The following is a 25,694-nucleotide window of genomic DNA, read 5'->3' as shown; positions in this document are numbered from 1 at the left end:
TAACGCTCGAGGCGAAAACTTTTTCCAACAATTGTCTCATTAGCTCGACAAAGGTCATAAAATCGTCTACATTGTACCAGCGTCACGTAACAACAAGAGCGCTAACAACGTGTGGAGGATCACGAGGTAGCGAAACGAATCCTGCCATCAATCCTAAATTCCATCCATCCAGTTCTTTCATCGATGTATCTACACGATCGGTTAAAAAAATCCAACGGTCCGGATTCATTATTATCTTCGCCGATCATTGATCGCCATTATCCTAGTTAAAAGCCTCTCTTGATTTGTTCTTCGTTTTTTTTTTTTTTTTGGTTTCGTTCATCCGACGACGTTTCAATCAGGACTATAACAAAAGGCATGTTAAGAAAGATGTTTAAGAGTTTAGCTACGCTATTTTTTCATTATTTTTCAATTTAAACGGAATCGTGTCGTGAAGGGCCGGAAGGTGTCGTTACGGAGTGTTACCAATACTAATAGTGTTCAATCTATTGAACAATGGGATTGGTAACATATTTAAAGGTAATCCTTGTCGAATTTATGTTTTATTGTTTGTATAACAATTCACGTCACATATAGAGATTTACGTCGAACGTTTCACCTTTGGGTATAAAAGGTCAAAATAAAATTTGTGCATCTGTACAAGTACCGGGAGAATCGAGTTACTTTGAGTTCAGACAATTCCAGTTAAAATATTAATTGGTAAAGTCGGTGGGGCGCGGGGCAGGCTCGCCCGGACGGACCCACACGTAGCGTGAAATCGCGGGGTGCGGGAGCGGCCACACCTGGCCACCAAGGCCTGTCTTATTATTTGTTATCTTACATCCTCCATGCTCGTAAATTTCCACGTCAACGTGTGCGATGATTGTGGAAAAAATAAGATCGACAAAGCCTTTTCACACTCAGAGATATAGACATAAAGACTTACAGCGATCAGTAAATACCGCAAGAACATAATGCGGTCGGTCCCTTCGTCCGGTGGGTCTTAATATGCGTGTATAATTTTTCGTCGTAATAAATTCGGATTGTAATAGCCGATCGCGATTGGTTTGAATGTTTAGTTGCGTTTATTTTAATAAAATTTTCATCTCATGTTTGGGACTGGTTTGTCATTATGTTATTGATTGTTGCCACCTACGTTCTCAATGAAGAGTAAAAAGTCACTGGCGACCCATTTGCGACAAAGGTACATAAATAAATAAGTATTTTTAGTGGCGTTTTGAAAGTTTTATTACGCGAGATAATTAAATAATCAGTTTTGTGGGAAGTTATTTCGAACTGTAGTAACATTTGGTTAATGTCACTTGAAAATATTTTCGTGTTTACAAAATTAATATTCTCTCATACTCTAACTTGAGTTTAAGTGTATTGAGTTTATATTTTCTATACATATAAGTAGTAACGGTTAATTTAAATGAAGAAACTGAATGATGTTTCAAGAGCAACAAATTAATCAGCGTACAATAAAATGCATAAAATTTAATTTAAATAAAGTGCGTTTACGTTACTATGTACTCACCTCTTTTCATAATTCCACTGGAATGAGGATTGGAACTTTTTGTTAATAGACTAGAGCAGTTCCATCTGTGCCAGCGGAATTGGTGCTGACATTCTTTGACTGCCATTTGTAGACCTTCGAAAGCTATGGCTGCGGTGTCGGGAGAACTGTGGCACACAGTTCTCTGTTCTCTGGTTAAGCCCCCAATGAGACGACATGTGAGGCTTGAACTCAGCTTAAGCTGGTGGGCTAGTATGCTATCTCTGGAACTGAAAAGAAAAAAAGAAAAAAAAAATCAATCTAATTGACATACGACATAATCAATGAATTGTATAAACAATCAGCTACCCGTCCAGACTTCGGAAGTCAATTTTCCTTAAAGTTGAAATTTCCAAAAAACTTTTGTAGCATTAGCTTACGTGTTACTCAAATATACTTTTGTTCCATTTTTAAGTTTTCTAGACGCAATAGTTTTGGCTTGGCGTTGCGTAGTCAGACAAGACAAAGGATTTTGTAAGTAATAGATTTAAAAAAAGGTTTTACTTTTTTTTGGAAAAATAAGCACGGAAATGGAAAAAATATTAATATTAGATTATTTAAAAATTTAAATCAAGTTGTATATTAACCGTTCATCCAATTATAAAGGTTTCTGGTCTAATAAAAAAACCAAAAGTTTTCTTTGTATTTTTTATATATATATATATATATATTAAAACTGTCCACATACAAAATAAAGAAAAACCAATAAAATCTTACATAAATACATAAACTTATCGAGCATTCCTTAATAAAAACCTAAGTGTAACCAGAATATTTAATAATAATAAAAATGTACTCACTAACGGTAAAATGTAATATTATCTAAAAACATATGGAAAAATTGTTATGAAATTGTATCTTTTATCATCTGCTTAGATAATTAGTTACAAGGTTATTCATCTTACGTAATATCTTGTTAATTCCATTAATTTATGTTAACGGAAATTACCGTTAATTGGACGCTTATTAATGTCGTTGTAATTAATTTATTTCGAACAGATGCTATCACACGAGCCTAAAATACTTCAATAATGAAATAATTTGTATTCGCTCCCGACTTCGAACAAATATTTTTAAAATATTTCACTGTGGAATTATTTAGGGGATTTTAATTAATATTTTCGTATGGCAAAGCTTGTTCGAAATTCGGAGAGAATTCACAGTGAATATCATTGAAATTGTTCATCTTTATTAAAAGTAGTACTGTTTTGGCTAGATTTATTTACCTTACCTTACCTAACTAAATAAATAAACATTTAAGAAACATAGACTTACTGGTGATAGAGCTTTGTGCAAGCTCGTCTGGTTAGGTACCAACCACTCATCAGATATTCTACCGCAAAACAGCAGTACTTGGTATTGTTGTGTTCCGGTTTTAAGGGTGAGTGAGCAGTGCAATTACAGGCACATGGGACATAACATCTTAGTTCCCAAAGTTGGTGGTGCATTGGTGATGTAAGCGATGGTTAACATTTCTTACAATGCCGTTGTCTATGAGCGTTGGTGACCACTTACTATCAGATGGCCCCCCAAAAAAAAACTAAAACTATGAAAATAATTGAAGAATGTTAAATTTCAAAACCTAGTAATTGCCATTTCCTAATTGTTAATATATATTTTTAAACATTTTATCTTTCTTTAAGATATCAAAAACGAATCCGGAATGGTCTTAATGCTTTTTCCTTATGTGAGGAAATACACTACAATAAGTAAGTAAATAAATTACAATGCTTAATATGTTTTGACTTGGTGCTGACGTTAGAAGAGTTAACTTATAGGTATACACTTATATATTATTTTATTTATATCTAGTACGTTTAATAAAACATATAAATTTATTTTTTCTTCAGTTTTCGAGATTAGCGGTAACATAGAAACAGTACTTTATAATAATGTCCTCCAGACCGATTTCGGCCACGGCGGCCAATCTCAAGAGAGATTAGCCAACTACGCAGGAGATATTATAGTGCACAAGTGTGTGCGCAAACACAGGTGCACTCTCTATTCCCTAACTCTCATAATCCGATGGGACCGCAATCCGACATGACCGGATAAAGTTCAGGCGCAGGACCAACGGCTTTTACGTGTTTTGCGAGGCACGGGAGTGTACACACTTCCAACTTCCACACTCCGGGCTGCAACTGAGAATTTTCTGACAGAAAAACCCAATAACTTTTTAATGGCCCGACCTGGGAATTGAACCCAGGACCTCCGGGTCTGCGGCCTTATATCAAGCCACTAGACCAACGAGGCAGTCAAACAGTACTTTATATAAAAGATAACAGATGCCCTATATATTGTTAAATCGTGACACTTTTTGTCACGTTCACGCTTTGAAGGCGTATAAACGTTGATCTGATGGCATCGTTCTACGTGATTCGACACTTTAAAGTTTTTTCACTCGAGAATAGTAAATTATAAGTACACTCAACATTGTCTTCAAAGTAAAAACAAATCGGATTACAAAATGATTATATGAATTCAAATTAATTGCCTAGTTGGCTTAAGACTTTATTGTTACAAATCTCGAGTCAGGACAATTAAAAGTTTTAGGCACCGCCGTGCCTTGAAAAGCATATGAAGCAGTTGAACCTTGGTCTCATGCGATCATGTCGGATAGTTATCCCATCGGACTCTGACAACTAGTCATAAGAGAGGGCACTTGTATTTGTGTTCAAACATATGCACTTAAATATCTCCTGTGCAGCCGTGCTATTCCTTAAGAACTCCGTGAAATGCTAACAACCGACTTATAGTGACATACTATTTTGATGTGCGAATTCTTGAAATGTTATAATTATTATGGTTAATGTCGCATTTCCATTTGTGAAATTTCACAACCGTTTTCTGAAGTGAGTTTCGAGTTTGTTCTTACAGAGCCCTATAGTTCTGTATCCCTTGACAATGAAATTGTTTCACAAGGACTTCACATCCATACCTCGCTCGCTCCGATTTGAAGAGTAAATTATACTGAGAGGAAACGGCAAACTGAGCGATTAGTTTCATTATACAATTAAATATAATGTCTTTATAAATAAAATTAAGAGTTAACATGATTGACTGATGTATGTTACTAAAATTATTACGTATCAATATTTTTTTTTATATCGATCGATATTTCCAAGATAGTTTTAAATCAACTAAGATGGACAAGATAAAATAAATTTAATTCATTCTGGATGTATATTGCTAATATATAATTTTGTGTTGACTAATTCAGATATTATCTGATTAAGAAGAAACACTTTAAGTATAATGATATTTGTTAATTTATGTTTGAAATCTAAAACATATTCTAAAACCTTGACAATCTAAAAAAAATGGATATTAGGTATCAATTAAATTTGTCAATATTACATAGTATTTCTTGCTTGTTATTTTTACAAAAAACATAAATGTACTGGCTTGCTAGCCGATAGGCAACTAAAATATTAAAAGATCGATGCAGTTCTCATATTATGTATCTGTAGTCTCTATATAAATAAAGAAATAAATATATTTCTATGATTCTCATAAATATATACCGTGATATTTTCTTGAAATCGTATTCTTTGTTCCGTTGAGGTATATACAAAATAAGGTACAATTAATTGACAATAGTTATTTTATAAATATTTACGGCCTTATTCATAAACTTTGTTTAGTAAGTAACTAGTTAAATAATCCCGTGTCTTCTTCTTTCGAGTGCCAAATCAATAATGTCAAAAAGGGAGAAATCAGTGTTTAACTATAAACCGCTAAGCAACTTACAGGCCGTTATTATTTAATTAAAGTTGAAACTTCTTGGTTTTAATGGTTCATGTCATTGGTTTCTATCCGGCTTTATGCCTTGAGGTTTTTTCTTAATTTTATTAAATATTAATTACCATTAATGATTGCTATTTTAAATAAAATATCAATTTCACAGACAAATTTCATAAGAAATAGTGAAAAAATATTAAGTTACTTTAACAGATTAAACAAATGTAATCGAAAAAAAAATATAAGGAATATTCTAGAAATATATTTTAATTATTTTTAATTAAATATTATATATACTTATCGTGCATAAAAATTAACGATTTTTTTTATCATTAATATTTTTGTCAAATTCATGGTGATAGAGCTTCGTGCAAGTCTGTCTTGGTAGCTTGGTTGTCATCAGATATTCTACCGCCAAAGAGCAATATTCAGTATTGTTGTGTTCCGGTTTGAACGGTGAATGAGCCAGTGTAACTACGAGCACAAGGGAAATAACACCGTAGCTCTCAAAGTTGGTTTGCTCACTGGCGATGTAAGGAATGGTTGATATTTCTTCGGCAATGTCTATGACCGAAGCGGTGGTGACTACTTACCACTTTTATTATTCCATTTATAAGATCTTTCGTTGTTTCGGTTAACAACTGTTTTCAATTTCGAACTAAATTGTAATTATCTGCTTACACTAATTTATTTCCAGCAAGATATGTTACGTTTTGAATTATTTTTCATTAATTTGTACATGAATTGTATATAAAGATCGCTAGCGAATCAAAATAAATAAAAACAATAAATTCTCTCATTTGTGATATATATATTACATTATGTATTGTATGTTTATATTTACACACACGAGTGCAGAGTTTAATTGTCATATAAAGATTTTTGAAGATATGCTTTTGTTTCTTGTACCACTTTAGCTTAAAGCTTTATAACTTAGGATTTGTATTTAAGTTATGTCCAAGGTGTGTACGTCTATTTAACTTCCAAGAACATGTTCCATGTGTTATCAGTTAATTTTATTTTAAAATGGTCAAGGCGAACCGTTCATGTACTTTGTGGTTCCGTGGAAGCTTTATTGTATTTTATGTAATATTATAAAAAGATTAGTGTAAAAATGTACTAAATATTAACTTTAAAATATTCTTTATTTAAATAGGATTTTCAGTTTTGAATAGTTATGTTACAATATTCAATTCAATCTAAAATTACACCGTCAAGAATATTACTTTATACTTTGTAACTTAATTAATTTTAATCAATAAAAAATTAAACACATGAGTACTATGTTAAAATTCGTGTTATTTTTTCAAGTTGGCTGAAATTTCGCAGTAAAATATAATTCTAAAAATTCGAATTTCAACTTCTAAATCATAAGTATAAAATAGACTGAAATATCTATATTGTTAACAGTTAACAAGCCGAGATGGCCCTGTGGTAAGAACGCGTGAATCTTAACCGATGATCGTGGGTTCAAACCCGGGCAAGCACCACTGAATTTTCATGTGCTTAATTTGTGATTATAATTCATCTCGTGCTTTACGGTGAAGGAAAACATCGTGAGGAAACCTGCATGTGTCTAATTTCACTGAAGTTCTGCCACATGTGAATTCTACCAACCCGCATTGGAGCAGCGTGGTGGAATAAGCTCCAAACCTTCTCCTCAAAAAGAGGAGAGGAGGCCTTTAGCCCAGCAGTGGGACATTCACAGGCTATTACGGTAACAGTAATCAGAATTGTAAACTCTTTATATTCAATTACAAGGAGTATTGCGCAACACACGTCACATTCGTTTATTTTATTTTTTTATAGAATAGTAAGGCGGACGAGCATATGGGCCCCCTGATGGTAAGTGGTCACCAACGTCCATAGACATTGGCATTGTAAGAAATGTTAACCATCGCTTACATCACCAATGCGCCACCAACCTTGGGAACTAAGATGTTATGTCCCTTGTGCCTGTAATTAAACTGGCTCACTCACCCTTCAAACTGGAACACAACAATACCAAGTACTGCTGTTTTAGAAGAATATCTGATGAGTGAGTGGTACCTACCCACACAAGCTTGCACAAAGCCCTACCACCAGTGAATATCATACCACCGTTATATCTTATCACGAATTTCTGTCAAAATTTTGACACGTAAACTTGAGTCCGATGGTAATTTCATTGTAATACGGAACACTAAAAGTGTTAGTAACAAAAGTCAAACAGCGTTTTCCGTCTTTACATAACTGTGTAACTTATCTCGACTCCTTCCCACGCTCGGAGAATGCCGGTTTCATTAAAGGGTTGGGAAGACGAATAACTGACGTTTAATGATCTTAATGATACGCACCCGCCGTCATTATTATCATTGTCGTATCATTTTTGCATTGCGATGCTTTTATTTTTATTAAAATTTAACACCTCTCTCGAGTGTGCTTTTGTATAAATAGTTTGTGTTAATGAATCGCTTTAAGTGCTGAAAAAATTATGACGGTATTTTAAGTATCAAATATTGATGAGTAGATTATAAGCGCTTTCTGTTTAAGTGAAATATTTTTCTTTAGAATTTTGCTTTGTTATTAATAAACGTTTCTAGAAATAATATATATATATATTTCATAGATGGGTTTTTTGTATCATAGACTATGTTTTTTTTATTAGATCGTCAATGTATTTAAAATATATTTTTTCACATCTTTTTTTATAGACTTGCAAAATCTAAATATTATCCAATTAGTTTATGATAATGATTATTTTATATATGAAATATATAAAATTAATTTATTGTGCGAAAACATCGTTAATTCAACATAATCATAGAAAGATCAGCCGCAGACAGCTTGGCGAGCTTCAAGATCATACTTTCGTATTTCCTAAGTCAGAAAAGCTCAATAACATTTATTTGCCTGAACCGAGATTTCAATCTGTGACCTCAGCCGTAAATATTAGCCACTAAACGCATAAGGCAGTTGTACACTATATATAATATATATCGATATTCATACAAATGAAATAAACGGATTCCTTCCAGCTCGTGGTTTTCATAATTGCGAATGCTAGTGTGATTTTAGCAAATCGTCCTGTTCACGTTTGCGATACCTGTACATTGCTGGATAAGCTAGTTTTTCCACGGAACTTTGTCACGCAGAAGCGAATTAACCAATGCAGCTAACAGCTTTTTCCGACAAGTCGTTAAACTCGGTGATCCAATTAAAACTCCGAGCTGAGCTTAATATAATTGCTTCGAAAATTCCTACCGACGAGATAAAAACAATAATTTCGTGCTTTAAGACCACGCCAGTAAAAAATAATAAATCTGATGTCGGAGTCGGGCTGATGAAATGCTACGATACTCATTCAGAAAGGTTATTTCAATACAAATTACAGCTACTTGCGTTGCTTCTCTCTGCGTGCCGACAATTCTGCAAATACTTTTCTCTTCTCTAACCCGAGGATGCATAAAGACTTCACTGTAATCCCGCTCTGCGATAAGCAACTCTATGTTAAACCTTTTAAGAGCTATAGTGCATTAATACTGTACGAAGTTACGCTCTTACGTTATTCGAGGTCTATGGTCTGATTGAAATTCCGTGTACCAACAATGTGTACTCTTGCTTTATACCTATTTGCTCGGTTTATTATCTACTCTACGGCACATACAATTTGTATATCCGTTAAAAGTGTTACCAATATATGCAATTAGTTATAGATAAAAGATTTTCTGTATCAATGGCTTAATATATTAGGCAAGATAAAGGTTTTTGTAGCGGGAACCTTATAAGGTAAAATGGTATGGAAGAATTCTTCTACTATTTTTGTAAGAATACTTTTGCTGCTCGAAACAAGCTATTGCACGAACGAGAAAATATTATGATATAACGTAAGGAATTTTGTAAATTTCGATAAACAGATTGCTATGATTGATGTCATGAATTTTGATAATAATAAAATAGTTTTTTTAAAGAAAAAATGACAAGTAATATTTACTCTGATCATTAATTAAATACGAATCGAAATTAAAAACAACTGTACAAATCATGACTGGAATTGTGGCAAGACTGCTAGCAGTATTTCCTTGTTGAATCGCAATTCCGATTGCTAAAAAAGTCAATAAAATAACCCTTATGTAATAAATACTCTTTAAACATCATGGGGCGATACAATGTGATGTTATATTAACAGATGGACATCATAATACCATCATAATAAACTAATAAGGAGACGTTGTTTTATATTACAGTAACAGCCTGTTAATGTCCCACTGCTGGGCTAAGGCCTCCTCTCCATTTTGAGAAAGTTTGGAGCTTATTTCACCACGCTGCTCCAATGCGGGTTGGTAGAATACACATGTGACAGAATTTCAATGAAATTAGACACACGCAGGTTTTCTCACGATGTTTTCCTTCACCGTCAAGCACGAAATGAATTATAAACACAAATTAAGCACATGAATATTCAGTGGTGCTTGCCCGGGCTTGCACCCAAGATCACCGTTTAAGATTCTCGCGTTCTAACCACTAGGCCATCTCGGCTATTTTTATGTAGGGGGTCCTGCTCTCCTCGGTAAGTCGTAAATACGTGTAATGACGTAGGTACGTCATGAGGTGAATTCGGCTTTGACCAAATCTGTTTTATATTGCGTAATTTTAAAAACTACTCTACAAAAAACATAAAACATATAGCAGAAGATGCAGTGCGTTTCGGATAACGTTTTAGTATAGAATACAATAGTATACTCGTGCAATAGCGTTTCGCAGTTTCACCTGCTTTAAATTTAGACAACATTTTGTTTTGATTTGAAATATCCGTTGGGATCTAAGTATAATTAAATACGCAAGAAAGACATATTTCTGATATACTTATTAATATATATATATTTAATAACATATGAATAATAATTGTTTATTATTATATATAAATATAACAATAAAATCATACATATTATATTCAATGCATCTGTTTTATTGTTGACAACTGATCAAGGCCGACTATCTTCCTACAAATATAATTTATCAGGGAAACAATTCTACTTGTCTATAACGAATTACGCTACGTTCCCGATTCAATTCCGATCCAACTTTGATTATTCTATATAGATATATAATTCTTATATATTTGAGTGCCTCGTTAGTCTAGCGGCTAGTTGCAAGGCCTCAAACCCGGAAGTCCTGGGTACAAAGCCCAGGTTGGGCCAATTAAAAGTTATTGAGTTTTTCTGTCGAAATTTTTCAATAGCAGCCCAAGTCTGGAAGTTGGTAGTATGTTAAGTCCCGTGCCTCGGAAAGCACAAGCATATATTTGAATTAGAAACAAACCGATACTATTTTAACAAGTTACGTTACGTCAAAACCAAAACTAACTGTGAACTTTAATGTCAACAGTCCATAATTTAATAAAAAAATAGGAAAACGGATAAACGGCAACGATTACGCTTCGATTGGATTGCGATAAAGTGACAATTTTTTAGTAGAATTGTCTCTCTGTATCATAATAATTAGTCGTTCGTATAAAAATATTTTACTTTTATTTAACTAACATTGTTTGTTCGTTCAAGACAAATCGTGCAACCTGATTTGGTACCGCTTTTATTCCACAGACTTAAAATTTTACATATAAGTACAGTTCCCATGACGATAAACATGACCTGATGCTAGACCCAGGCAGGACTCCAGACGGAAGAACTCAATATCAACTACATAAGCCAAAATATTTAAAAATTATTTTTACTATTAATTTATATGTATCACTAACATACCGACTTATTATTTCTTGCAAATTACAATATAAATGTTAATTTCATAAGGTAATTCCACATCACCAGGCAACTGCTAACCAACCGTTCGAGTACGATGTACTTTGTTGTTCTATTTTTATTTTTATCATTAATACGTTTCATATTGTCGATAATTATTAATGCATCTAGATCGGCCGGATTTTTTAAAAACAAAACACAAAACAAACAGACACTTTTTAAGGATTAAATTGAATGAAAAGTTATACCGGTTTGTTATATATGTATATGATTTATGATTCGATTTATGTTTTTTTTCTGTATAAATATACAACAATAAATATAAAGAATAAGCTTAAAACTTGTAAACCAATAACATTATATATAATAAAAAACATTAAACAACAATAAATATAAAGAATAAGCTTAAAACTTGTAAACCAATAATATTATATATAATAAAAAACATTATATTGTTGTTTGTGATAAATTATTTTGCGGGATTTCGAATAAATTATATAATAAGCTCAAGCTAATGCATGTCTAGTCACGAACAGACGCCATAGCTCATTCTTTTATAAAAAAAACAAACGTGTGTGAGTTTCTTAAAAAAAGAATAGTTTCAAAATTCACATTACGATATTTTTAATTCAAATTCTTTCTTTTTATATTATAAAATTCTAATAGATAAATATTTTTCAGAAAACACTTCATCTTTATTAAAAATGAACACTGAAATTTTAAATATATAAATTATAATATATTATAATTATAATTATTTTCTTTTCTCTTTTTATAATTTAATCTAATTACTTATTTGTTACAACTTAATTGTATTTTTTTAATATAACCTATTAGATAGCAAATAAATAAAAAATACTGGCACTATGATTTTTTTAATAAAACTAAATTTAGCATTAAATACCGAGTATATTGATTTGTCTCTAATCGCAATGTATTAAAAAGAATGTATATTTATTTTTTAACTATAAAAATAATAACAGTGTTCAAGCTTATAACAAATTCACACTAATTGTTAGGAAAAATTCAAAACTTGACGTAAAACTCGATCGGGAAATAAAAGTATATACGACGACTCTAATAATTATTATTTTAATATTGAAAACGATGTAAATATATAATAAATACACCGATAGAAATAATAAATTATATTTTTGTTAATTTTAATATATTTAATATAATAAACTTATGAGATCTTTTAAATTTAATTAAAACGAAATATCATATATTGTTAATTCGATGAAAGTCGTTCAGTTCTCTATTTTTATCTATGCGCGGGAAAACAATTTTTTTAATTTTATTACCAAACCAATGACGTTCTGAAACCGATTATATTTTTATTAAATTACATAAAATATAGAAATATGTAATTATTAAATATATTAAGTGAAGTAATACAATAATGTTGTAATAGTAAGTATTTCTAATATATGTAAATAGCCTTTCACATTAGGTCGGTTTACATTTGGGTCGAGCATAAAGTATGAAAATTGTTTTTATAGAAGAGGTACGCTTTGAAGTGTGAGTTAAAACGACATGAGAATACTAAATACATTATTAATAGGTTAGTCTTAAGATTTATTAGACGGTTAATTTCAAGAGAACTGTTCGCTGAAGGCAATAGCAATTCAATCGCTTACGTTTCGTTAGCGTGCCTTTGCCGATGTGTAATCAATATTCATAGTTATTTGCAGATATAGAAATTCTGGATACGGTTTTTTTTTTTTAATTTTATAAAAACTTATTTTAAGGAACAGAGAAAGTGATGTGGGTTGTCAAATAAAAAGTATTAATTATAACGTTAAAAAACAATTATTTAAAAAAAGAATATAACATATTTCATATCGAATTAAAATAGTTTTGTTTAAAATAATAAATCATATTGTTAAATAATCGCAATACGTTACCTAATAAGTGTAAAATCTTTCTCTCCAAAGGTGTAAAATCTTTTTATTTGGTGTACATTATTTATTATGTTTATTATTATATGCATAATTTAATGTTTTTTATATTTTCAATTTTGATATATATATATATATTACATCAAAGCAATTACCGTGACACATACTATTAGTAAATACTGTTAATTTTAGCTGTAATACTGTTGTGTTTTTATGATAAATTATGTGTATGTAATATAATTTTCTAAGCTTTATATTTTAAACGTTTCATCATAACTAGTTTTTTTTTAATACAAAATAACTAAAAATCATAGATCATCTAGCTCGAAGTAAATCCGTTGACTGAATATCAATCACACAGCAAACAGGCCGACGATTATGCGGCCACGTGCAGTGGCATATCGAGACGCATTTACATACTCAGTAAATCTCCGCGCCATTGGGTGGCCCGACAAATGATTGTCACCTTTTTAATTTGCATTCATTACCATGCATTATCATTACACTATCATTATTCATTAGGCGGTTGTTGCCTACTTAGGCGAGTTTTGCATGATTAGTGTCGTGATGTTTTAGTTACGTATTCATTGCGACGCCCCTATCTGTCTGAAGCTTATTGTCATTGCTATGTAAGATTAAGTCGAGTATGCGGATATAAGCCTAATTACCTTGCCTTTAGAACGATTATTGTTTATATATTATTGCCGAATTTTAAGTTGTGTATACACTAGTGGGTTAATGTATTATTTGTTATTGTATCGAATGTGTATTTATAAATATTTTACTCACCTCGCCATTTTGAAAAATAATAACAGCATAAAATATATTAATGTCGTATGCGTTTTAAGCATTCTGTGTTTTTCATCAACAGTAACTTTCAGTTTTTTCATGTTGGCAGCAAAACATCTTCTATTATAGGGTTCATCGTTTACGATGATCACTTAACATCGCCCGCGAAATATCGCCTCAAAACACGATACGTATCGAATCACAAAACGTCATTTGGTCACTCAATTCCATTCGGATATTTTAAAACCGGTTCGAATGCATCGTTTAAAATCGCATAGTTGCAAAAAGCGTTTACTCCGTATCGAAAGTCAATTAAAACGGCGATAACTCGTCCGATTACGGTCGTTAGGAGCGACGCTAATTAGACGAATGGCTCGATTTGATCTGTCACCGTCCTGCGTGAGGTTTATGTATTCGATTCGTTTCACCACTTTTTCGCATGTCCGTATTAAAACGTTTGTTTACGTTGGTAGCTGGCCGTCGGCGCGGTGCCGTCGGCTTGTCTATAGAGCGTGTTTGGCGGACGCGTTCGAGCGCGTGGGTCTCGAGGCGTGTTCTTCGCGCCGCCCAGACGTCGAGAAAAAAGTTAGAGGGGCGTGCGGACGCCTACCGGCTCCACCTACTCTCATTATCCTTGTTTACGCAATTATTACTCGATATTTCGGCAGAAAACTGTTACACTGATGAGTATTAGGCGGCCGTGTGTTCACTAAGAGGTCTCGTTTGACAGTGGCACGTTGGACGCACAATCCCTGCCTATATAAAATGCCGCCCCACGCGTTTTGTTCCCGACCATGGGAAACGATATCCCGTTGTTATTGGTTTTTAGATTTTAGATTGTTTTGTTACGAAATTCGTTCGATTGTATCTGTTGCATCGCTTGTGATGCAAATGTCGAATAATTTTATTTGTGTTTTCGGCATACAATTATTAAATATACAAATATATTATAGTAAACACATACTGTATGTAACAAAGGAACACACAAATAAATTAGATTGGATCCAGTAAAGTACTTCTATAAATTGAAGTATATTATTAAATTTAAGTACCAACCTACGTAGTATTATTAAAACTGATCGTTCTAAATGACATGGTTGACAAAATACCCGGTTTAAGATAGATCGTTGAATGATTGAGAGGGTAGCTGTCTATTGAAAGTGACCGGAGGGCGAAGGGAACCCTTCATTAGGGTGAAATAGTCGCGTGCGCATTGAATAATATGCAAATAACATGTTGTCGCGTTACCCATAAACATTTATATAGGTAAGTACTTAATTATGAAAAAATGATAACCTATCATTTATATTATGAATAAAATTTATATTATTTTTCTAACAAATTACATCTTTTGAATATTTAAAAAAAACCATTGTTTAACTTAATTTCTTAATATTTATTCTTATATACTCACAACTATTTCATAATGACATTACGGTAATACAATTATTTACAATAAATATTAATAATATTAAATATTATATTTCTATATTGTTTAAAGATATTGAGTCTGTTTTGTCATTAACAATTATAGGTTCAATAATTTTAAGTATAAACACTGGTATAATTATGTTCAATTATTGCCAATGATGCTATTCTGTGACTTGACTAACTTTGCTGTTTTATATTTAACAACATTAATTAGAGTATTTTTCAATAAAACATGATATACATAGGTAACGTTTGATGTATGTAATTAATTCATGTAAATAACTGGAAGCTTATTTTATACAACAAAGACTACTTCAGTTACATATCTATTTATTATCCTTACATATAACTCAACACAAATTGAATTCATTAACAACTTACCGCGCTATTTGTATCATGCATCTCGATCGAAGACGGACCTGGGGACCAATTCTACTAATCTATAACGATTATGATGCGTTCCCGATACAATTCTAATCCAACTTTGACTATTCTATATTTATTTAGATCGGAACCAAACCTTTATGGTGTTGACATAAACCGTTGTGTGAAAACCAAACTTAGTTGTTAACTTTTATACCAAAAGTCGATAATTAAATTAAAGAATAGAAAAAACGGTTAAAAGGCAACGGTCGCGTTAAAAAAATGAGATTATTTTGATTCTTATCTTGTTTATAAATATAATATTATAAGCCGAGATGGCCCAGTGGTAATGACGCGTGAATCTTAACCGATGATCGTGGATTCTAACCCGGGCAAGCACCACAGAATTTTTATGTGCTTAATTTGTGATTATAATTCATCTCGTGCTTGATGGTGAAGGAAAACTTCGTAAGAAAACCTGCACGTGTCTAATTTCACTGAAATCCTGCCACATGTGTATTCCACCAACACGCATTGGAGCAGTGTGGTGGAATAAGTTCTAAGCCTTCTGTTCAAAAAGGGACCTTAGCCCAGCAGTGGGACATTCAAAATATAATATTTTATATTTACCTACTAATATTAAAGATTTGTTTCACTGCCGAGCACGTAATGAATTTTCTTCACAAAAAGCACATGAATACTTAGTGGGTTTTGATCGGATTTGAACACACAATCATAGGTTAAATTTAGCTACTGGGCCATCTCGACTCTCTGTAGAGATTGTATGTTTGTTTAATAGTTTATATAATATTATGTACTTATTAAAGTGCTTATGAACAAAACATCATAAAGCTCTATTAGTGTCTCTACTTAATATTAAATTGGGTATGCTCATGTAAATACATCTGTATTATATGTATATATTAAATTATTTTACGAAACAGGGAAAGAATACATTCGCTGTGATTAGCTTTGTTACTTACGGTTGCTTATGCGCGGTCAGGGAAGTATGATAATGACCGCGCTTTGATCTGCCACGCGCCTCTCCTCTCGAGGGCTCTTCGTTCTGAAATTGGTTTTATTTGCTGGATTCGATTGATTCCATGTTTTTTTGTAATATTAAATCTGTTTATACTTTATTTTTACGTATTATGTAGATACTTTTTGGATTTTAATATTTATATTTTGTTTAAATAAAAAAAATGTTGAAATAAAACGAATTGTACTTCATATGTATAATTTAAAAATGCATGGATTGTTTATTAATACGGTTTAACTAATATAATTAAAAAAAATCTGCATAGCTGCAGAACCGTTTGTTAGCAAAACATTATAAAAACAGCTTCAACGATAAATACATAATACGACGATACATAAAACGATATATACATTAAGCTTTAACGATAAATTTTATCAATTTCATATTCTATAGAAGCGACGGGCAAAATAAAAAAACACTATGACTTCGGCTATAACCTGAATATCATAAAATAGATGTTCCATATTACACATTGATGTAAGCGATTGAAATCATTGTGCAATAATTATAATATCCAATAAAATACTGAAAATGCCCCTAAACTATTGAACTTTCGACAAATCCGTACATTAATGTCGACAAGTTTATATATTCAATTGAAATTCATTGTATCGTACAATCGTGGGATTTATCCAACCTTCCTTGTTACTTAGCATGTCCATTAGACTTGACAAAACTTCTATAGAACTAGTTGGAGCTATAAACCTCTGGTGGTCATTGAACAACATTTATTGCGTAATAAAATCTGTCGGTTATCATAAATGATAATATTAATAACGTAAGACTCTTAAGGTGACTACCTATTTAATTATTAAAATGATTCGGAGTTATATTTTCTTATTTATATTTTGAACTTATTCCTTGCAACTTATATAATGATGATATGCATGTGTGCTGTATTACGTATGTGTAAGTGTATCAATAAACTATTATTTCTAATATAATTATTCTTTGAATTCATGTAAGCACTTATGATTATACAAAAATATGGATAAGCTGTATGTCCTGGCTACAACATTGGGACCTCTTTAGAGAAACTTCAGAGAACCTTTCGTCTGTGCAAATAGGGACGAGGCTATTATTATATTAAACGAATAATTAATGAAAACAAATTTTAAACGTGACATTTTCGATAAAGTTTGAATTTGTCAGTATCCTGGAGAATCGATTGGGAATATTTTTTACCGTGTTAGCAAGCCGTGTTTTTTAGTGTTCTTCTGGTGACACAAGAGCTGGCGCTTATTTAGCCTTAAGAGTCTAATGGTGCAGAGAGGCAATAGCACCAGGGCTGGATTTTTTAGACTGCGTATTTTTTCTATACATTTGCAATGCGTATTTTGATTTTAATGTTATATATAATAAAAATGACTGCACATAGCTTAAAAATAAATGAATAAACAAAGCAGTGTAAGTTATATTATTTTAATAAATATGTTACTATAATATGAGGATAATAATGTTAATCTTCACTTTCTCGTCACTCTCCGTACATTAAAAGTTATTCAAATTCACGTGAAGGCGGGAAAGACCAATGAACAATTTCATTATTAATATTACTAGAACCAAGCTATTATCCACTTAAGTAGGAATTATTTTGTAATATTTTGAAAGAATGTTCATAAGGATTCTTAACTGGACCAAGGGTCGGTATTGATTTAAAAACTTTTCCCTCTCGGCAGCCCAATTACCGCAGAGTTAAAGAGGCTTCAAAAATTCAAATTTATCAATGAAAATATCTATTTAAAATACCGTACTATGTAAATAATAAATGACATACATATATGTATGTAAAATAATTGGAAATAATATATTTTAATGATTAAAAGACTCATAATCAATTACTTCAAAATCTAAGTAAATAGTATATAATGTTATAACAATTTGAACAAAACCAATCATTTTTTTCAATGTTTTGTTTATTAAATACGTTTGTTTTTTTTTTCCTTTATGAAATAATTATTTAAGCAACAATAAAGTATCATTCTAAATATTATTAATAAGAGATTATTTACATTTTAAATTGTACTTACATTAAATAATTTCGACAAAAAATATATTCACAATTGAATACTCACCCTTAAATATCATAAAGACAAAGTATGCAGCCACTTACACGAATACGCTAATAACCGAATGTGTACGGTTATATTTAGTGTATTTTAGTGTTTTATGTGTGGATTTAATAACAAATAAACGTGTAAGTAACACGATATACGTTTATTAATTAGTATTAATTCGTTCTTTGTCTTGCTAGATTTTATGTTACATGTTTCGAAAGTCGAATGGCAATTTGCGTATGTGGGTTTATATTATGATAAGTCGTACATATTAATGTATTTTTATTTATGTCAGATCGTAAATGTATAGCAGTTTCTTTGTCCTCTTTTCATGTAACACATATAAACGTAAAGTTTTAGACATGGATGAACAAAAAAATGGTGTCGACTGGGCTCAGATGTTTCATATCAGAAATTGATTTTTATTTAAATTAAATAATATATCATTAAAGAAAACTAATACAATAAACAAATAAACGGAGTAAAATAAATAAAAACATAGATTTCCTTTCATATAATAAATATACTTTTGTTATTATCATAATATATGAAACGAAGCTACGCACAAGGTACTAGGGAGGCAGAGATAGCCATAACGCTATAAGAAAACGTCATGCCGTTTTCTATCACGACATACGAGTCGGTTCTACCCTCAATGCTCGCCAATAAATATTTTACGTCAATACCACTTGCAGGCAATACTAAAGACGAAACATAGTTTTATTATCAAAATAACTTATAAAACACGTGTCTATCTATTGATCTTAGCTAATAAAAGACGGAACATATGCAAAATATTCTAATAAAATCATTTCTGGTAATTTCAATAATAATTACCTATATTAGACACGTTTAGAGTGAGGCATTGTGTTATTGAACTTATAATTAATCTTTTATAATCAGAAAATCGGTTTACTAATAATACACTAGGTGTTTAATTTCGGTATAATTTTCGGTAGAGCATATTTTCCTCAATGACGTCATATATTTCTACATATCTATGTATTAAAACGATGACTAAACGTAATTTCCACATACCTGTACCTATTTATTAAATGCGGCCGATTGTCCGCAATGAATACCCATTGTCTGTCATTAGCTCGTAAACACTGGTGTTTAAATAAATTTCCTCGAGCCGTGGAGGCTGTTTGAGTTGCCAGTTTGAAAATTCCCTTATTTGTGTTTCGTTTCACAATTATTGCTTAAAAGGTAGATTGTTTCTCTTCTGTACTTCATAGTCTTTTAGTTAATGCTAATATATTCATATTATTGATTAACCTCAATTAATTTTGTAATTGATTTTGTTGATAATTTTAATTGGTCGATGACGAAAACGAGAATGAAATATATTTATTTTGTCTAAATTTAATTTATATGAAGCGTGGGCATTGTATATATTGTAGTGGGTATTATAAGTGGATATTTAAATAATTAATTTGAATTTAGACACTCCAATTTTAATATTAAACTATGAGAAGATAAAAATGTAAATAGAACAAAATAAAAAGCAGTCTAATTACTCGAAACAAACGTATGGCAACATTGTAACTGAAACGCAGATATCGAGTTTGTTGAAATGTTGCACAACACCGCTGGGAGCTACTGTCATGGATCATTTTCTGTTATTATCAATTACTTTGTGAACGTCTCGCAGCTACGCCATTTGATGGGATGTTTCCCATAGCCATGTATTTGTATTGCAAATGCCAGAGAACTCTTATACTTTGTATTTATTCTTACAAATTGTGTTCTGTTTTTCTATCTTAATATTATTTTCAATATATTGACGAATAAAAAAACAGCTGCTTGTTATTACTTTTACCTATAGAGTAACGAACAATTAAAAGGTAACATCAAGAAACGTTGCATTTTAAAAAGAAGCCGTAAGTAACAAAAGAATCAACTGATTGAAATCGATTACCGCGTTTAAGATACGGAGATTTCCGTTTTTAGGAATATCCAATTTAAATTAAAAAAAATCAATGTTCCCATAGAATTGTTTTAACGATAATTTAAAAAAGCACTTTAATTATGTTAACAAGGGACATTATATAAACCAAATAAAAGTTAAATTCCTGTTATATTTTATTACTAAAACTAATGTATTGAATTAATTTCCATACATTATTATATATATCACTATTAACATGTTTAAATAATATTAAAACCATAAAATTACATGGCCGCTGTCTCATCAACGCAGAATTCTCATAACCTCACGCTAATTACACTAAAGATTGTTGAGACGACGCGATGCTACACAGGCTCAGTTAGAAAACTTTAGGGGGCCATATAAAAGGACTATAAATCAGCGAAGGGTCGATACGATGGATAAGGGAGCACGCATACTGTGCAAATAAACACAAACTGCATTTTTTTTTAAATTATAATGTTTAGTGTTTCTTTTATGTTCAAGGTATTGTATTGTTATGTTCAATGTATTTGTTGTTAAGTTTTTACGTCACGCAGCAACTGAGAATGGTCGTGTTATTTAAAAAGTCTTGTCCAGAGGGTGAAGATTGAGGAAGAAGTGAAGAATGACATTCATTTTTTACCGTAATAATACAATAAAGCGAGGACACGAGTAAGAGACAGCTACTTACATATAATATAATATATTATTCTAGTTCATATTAAGTCGATCAACTAAATCTACTACCACTTACCATCAGGTGGAGTAGAGTCATTTGCCCTCCCGGCGAATATAAAAAAAATCTTAAAGCGAATTTGACAGTATATTTTATATATACATTTTTATATTTAATGTACAAATATTAAGAATTGATAAACCTCCATTAACGGCAAACATAAATAAGAAAAAAAACTATTCGAAATTAGGTAAACGTGTCTATGTAAATATAATTTTGTGACGTTTGGTATTTATGTGTATTCGCTCTAATTCTACACTTTCTTTTCAATTCTTCGGATCATTACAGTCGGTCGCTATTGCTCCGGTGTGCGGGCCAGCTTACCGAGCCGAGGTCTCGTTAGTAAGTGCATGAGACATTTCACATGGGCTAATTGCGACCATTTTACCCATCTTGATAAACTGCCTGCGTCCGTAAGATTTACATTTGCAGATGCGTCGTTTTTTATGCTTAGTGTGCGTTGATTTCGTATTTAACTATTTCATATTGATTGCAACGCATTGAAAGGATATTGTACTTTAAATAAATTGGGTTAAGGGTTACATTAAAAAAATACATTTTGGTATTTGTATTATATTTATTTATGGGTTATATATAATATTGTGTACGATTAATTTAGTAGCATATGAAGTATTTACAAATTTAAATTAAGAATATTGATATTTAAGTTAAAAAAAATGTTATAATTGTTGATTAAGAATACGTTACATACTAGCTTTTACAAGTTTGTTTGGATTGATCATAAACGCACACGCACAATCCCTACAACAAAAAAACTTATTTACATTTAATCGCTTAATAAGACATAAAAATAATGTATAATGTCATGATAATCGTTCGATGCGTTCATAATCGACTTCTTAAAATTGCTGTATTATATACTTATACATTGATATGTATATCCAAACAGCTTCATACCTACGCCCACATCTACAGCAACCTAATCACTAAATCCGCTGGATTCGAAAACACCGATTATCGTACATTAGCATTCTACACTCGGTGCGCTGCAAAGATAATTGAATAGGTTCTGAGCTAGTGAATCGACAAGCCATTACATTATATATTTTTACGGCGTACGGTATCGATAATTTGTTGATACACGATTGTATGATAATATATAATATTATCATCGAATGGCCATCACATACTACTTCTTTATCAATTCTCAGACCCTGTGTTAATCACGGAGCAGTGTGAAATGGAAGTGGCGCGTGCCGGAAAATATCACTCAGCGCTACATTTTGTTCGGAACTCCAGTGGGTACCGTTAATTTGTCACTTCTGTTCGTTATTATAGACGTGTTAATTTTTTTTTTTTTTTTTTAACGGATGACGTCTGTTTGAAAATGATAGTGCATTGAAATAGAATTAAGAGACCAGATGGCCAGGTAATTAGAGCAAGTGAATCCTAATTGAGGATTGGTTTTAATCCCGATAAAGTGACGCTGAATTATCAGGCCTTTAATCACGCTCTAGGGTCTAGGTTAACTTTGAGTGCTATATTTTCTATATAGCCTTTGCTGCTGTTGGTCTAATAGCTTATACTGCAGATCACGATGTCACGAGTTCTCAGATCAGGCAAACGAAAAGTTATCGGGTTTATACAGACAGAAAATAACAGCAATACTTTGTTCAAAATTGGCAGCAAAGCTCGATTGCTGTAACATTTAAGGTACTGTGGTTGGCGGTAAATTGGCTGCGCTGTAAATGATGACGATATTTACTATTAAAAAGCTTCTTTGCTCATCTGTTTTTCTAAAATAAATAAAACAAATAGTGATTTCTTATTAGCGATCGCTCTTCCCTTAGTAAGTGTTAGAAAACCACCTTTAAATGTTTAATTTAACTACTAACTTGCTTATTAAGTTGAAATATAACGCGTCTTTAAAACTGAAGTACAATTACGGCTGGCTCTTATATAAAAGTCGGTAGTCAAGTGCTTTCAGATAAGCGCTTAAACATAAATCTGTCCTGGCTAAGCTCTCGTTGAAAAGCAATTTATTGACGTAACTCAACACCATAGTCGATTGCTTAATGTAAGTCTGTATATACTTATAAATTAAAATTGTACGCGATTACGTTTTAGAACTTCCTTTAAATATATCTTATAATTATTACTTTTATTTATACAGTTGTCTTTGGGTTTATTTATTTCATGTTTGGTGGTGAAGAAGAATATAATAATAATATCCTGGGACATTATTCACACAAGGCCATCTGATCCCAAATTAAGCAGAGCTTGTACTACGGAAACCAGACAACTGATACTATATATATTACTTTTCTTTTGTAAATACATACTTATATAGATAAATTCACCCAGACTCAGGACAAACAGACAGGTTCATGCACACAAATGTCTGTCCTGTGTGTGTGTCTGTGAATCGAACCCACAATCTTCGGTGTGAAAGACAAGTATCTACCAACCACGCCAACCAGCTCGTCAGTAATGTAAGGAAAGCTGCATACGTCGGATAAAAATGTATAAAATACTATATAATTTTTATACGTCTCCCTCTCTTACCTAACATACGGGTAAGCACTAATATATAATAAATAATAACAAAAATCATAAAATATTATTTATATATCGAGCTAAGTGGCGTGCCATTGGCATTTCCAGCTGTGGACTAGAACAGGATGATGACGAATAAATACGCTTAATACGAAAATCTTAACCACCTAAAATATATATATATAATAAAAAAACTTAGCCTAATAAACTAACAACTGACATATTTATGCTCAGTATACACAACGACATCGATTCAATAAGAAAACATTAAGCTTATATTCAATTTATCAAACAGACTCGCTTACTAAGTTTCGTTAAGTGCTTATATAAATTAATCAAGTACCAAGATCTAGTCACTATAAGCATTCAATGTCTTTTAAGCAGCCTGCAACATATATCAAGACTGTTCGTGATACTACATCAATCGAGCGCAGACAGGGCGTTCAGTATAATTTGTCAGTGGTATCGATACTATCCATTTATCGACAATCGATAGGTTTATCGAGTTAATCGATCTAATTTCGTCAGTTCGATCGGTGAGCGATGGAGGTCGCTGTGGGAACGCCACCGTGGATGCGTAGTCATTCCACTTGGCAAAGAATAATTAAGGTAATACTTACAGAATTTTTTTGTTGGCATTGTGGCTTTTTAGTTGTACCAAATAATGTTTGTAAATACACGTCTGTAACAATACACGAACTAGATTAGTCGGTTGTGGATGGTTAATGTTAGTGTTGAAAATTATTTGAATTGTATTGTTTCATATATAAATTAAAACGTTACTTTAAGCTAGTTTTATTATGTAGGGTGCAAATCTAAATCACTTTTATCATTTATTAATAAATTTTAGTGACTTGACGTGACTGCTATTAAGATTAAGACAATATAAAAGCTTTATTTTAACATAAAACAAAATGTTTGTCTCTCAGAGGTAAGGTAGAGTTAGACATGAAAGAATTAGTAATTATGATTAATGATGTTTGTCATTATTTTATTATTGCGACCACCGGCGAGATATCCGCCTAGAATATTTGGATTGTGGTTTAATTACCTCCTATTGTGGTCAGTGATTCGAATCTATTGTGAGCACGATTACCTATATGGTATACATAACATATTATGTATGTATTGTGTCTGTAAGTAGATTTATACAATAACCTAATGAGTAAGGTAACTACAAAACTCTTTGGTTATAATTATGTCGTCAGTATCTAAGAACCGTATCTCTTTGAAGATTAATCTTTTTAAATCTAAAAAAAAGGTTTTATATCGCTTGATATAAGATATATTTTTAAAAAAAAGATCGACTCGCCAAGAACATTGCAATGGAACGCAGTAATCTCTGAAGTATACAGCCATACTTCGTATGGAATTTTAGCGTCCAGAAATTTCTACAATCGCAGTTCGGAATTTGAAATTGAAAAAGCGGGAAATTAGGCAATCGAATGCGGGGGCGTTGGGCGTGCCGGGGCGTGGCCTGGCCCTTTCGGACGTGCTTTATCGTGCCATATCGTAACCAAATAACAAAGTAAGGTGTTTTAACATGTAGCAATTGGATTTATTACTAGAAGATATTTTATTTAGCGCAATAAATTTCATTGTTGTAAGAAATATATTTATTGCCACTCTCATGCTATTCTTTAAATCAACTTCAGACTACCGTAACAGCCTGTGAGTGTCCCACTGCTGGGCTAAAGGCCTCCTCTCCTCTTTTTGAGGAGAAGGTTTGGAGCTTATTCCACCACGCTGCTCCAATGCGGGTTCAGACTACACTTGCCTACAATTAATAAATAAAAGTAAAGGTAATCAAATATCGAAATTTTTAAATATGAAATTAATATTTCTTAATTTAGTAGTAGTAGTATCATAACACTATGTGGACTATGAATTATAAATGATAAAAAATACAAGTTATTAACAGATTAAAAAACATAAG

The 25,694-nt window shown here is 31.8% G+C and overlaps 1 protein-coding gene across 1 annotated transcript in view; it reads right to left on the bottom strand.

Annotated features, from left to right (window-relative positions):
- The window catches only part of LOC126781190 (protein Wnt-10a), a 36,256-nt gene extending 22,431 nt beyond the window's left edge, over positions 1-13,825 (bottom strand). Inside the window, exons 1-2 of the mRNA XM_050506032.1 lie at positions 13,704-13,825; positions 1,517-1,764 (exon numbers count right to left, since the gene is read on the bottom strand). Of these exons, the coding sequence (XP_050361989.1) occupies positions 1,517-1,764; positions 13,704-13,804 (349 nt within the window). The 5' untranslated portion in view covers positions 13,805-13,825. The remainder of the gene's footprint in view (positions 1-1,516; positions 1,765-13,703) is intronic.
- Between the last annotated feature and the right edge of the window lie 11,869 nt (positions 13,826-25,694).

The sequence above is a fragment of the Nymphalis io genome, chromosome 3, assembly GCF_905147045.1.
Source record: "Nymphalis io chromosome 3, ilAglIoxx1.1, whole genome shotgun sequence".
NCBI classification, from domain to species: Eukaryota; Metazoa; Arthropoda; class Insecta; order Lepidoptera; family Nymphalidae; genus Nymphalis; species Nymphalis io.
The sequence above is the reverse complement of the archived record's forward strand: the minus strand, read 5'-3'. Positions and strand labels throughout refer to the sequence as shown.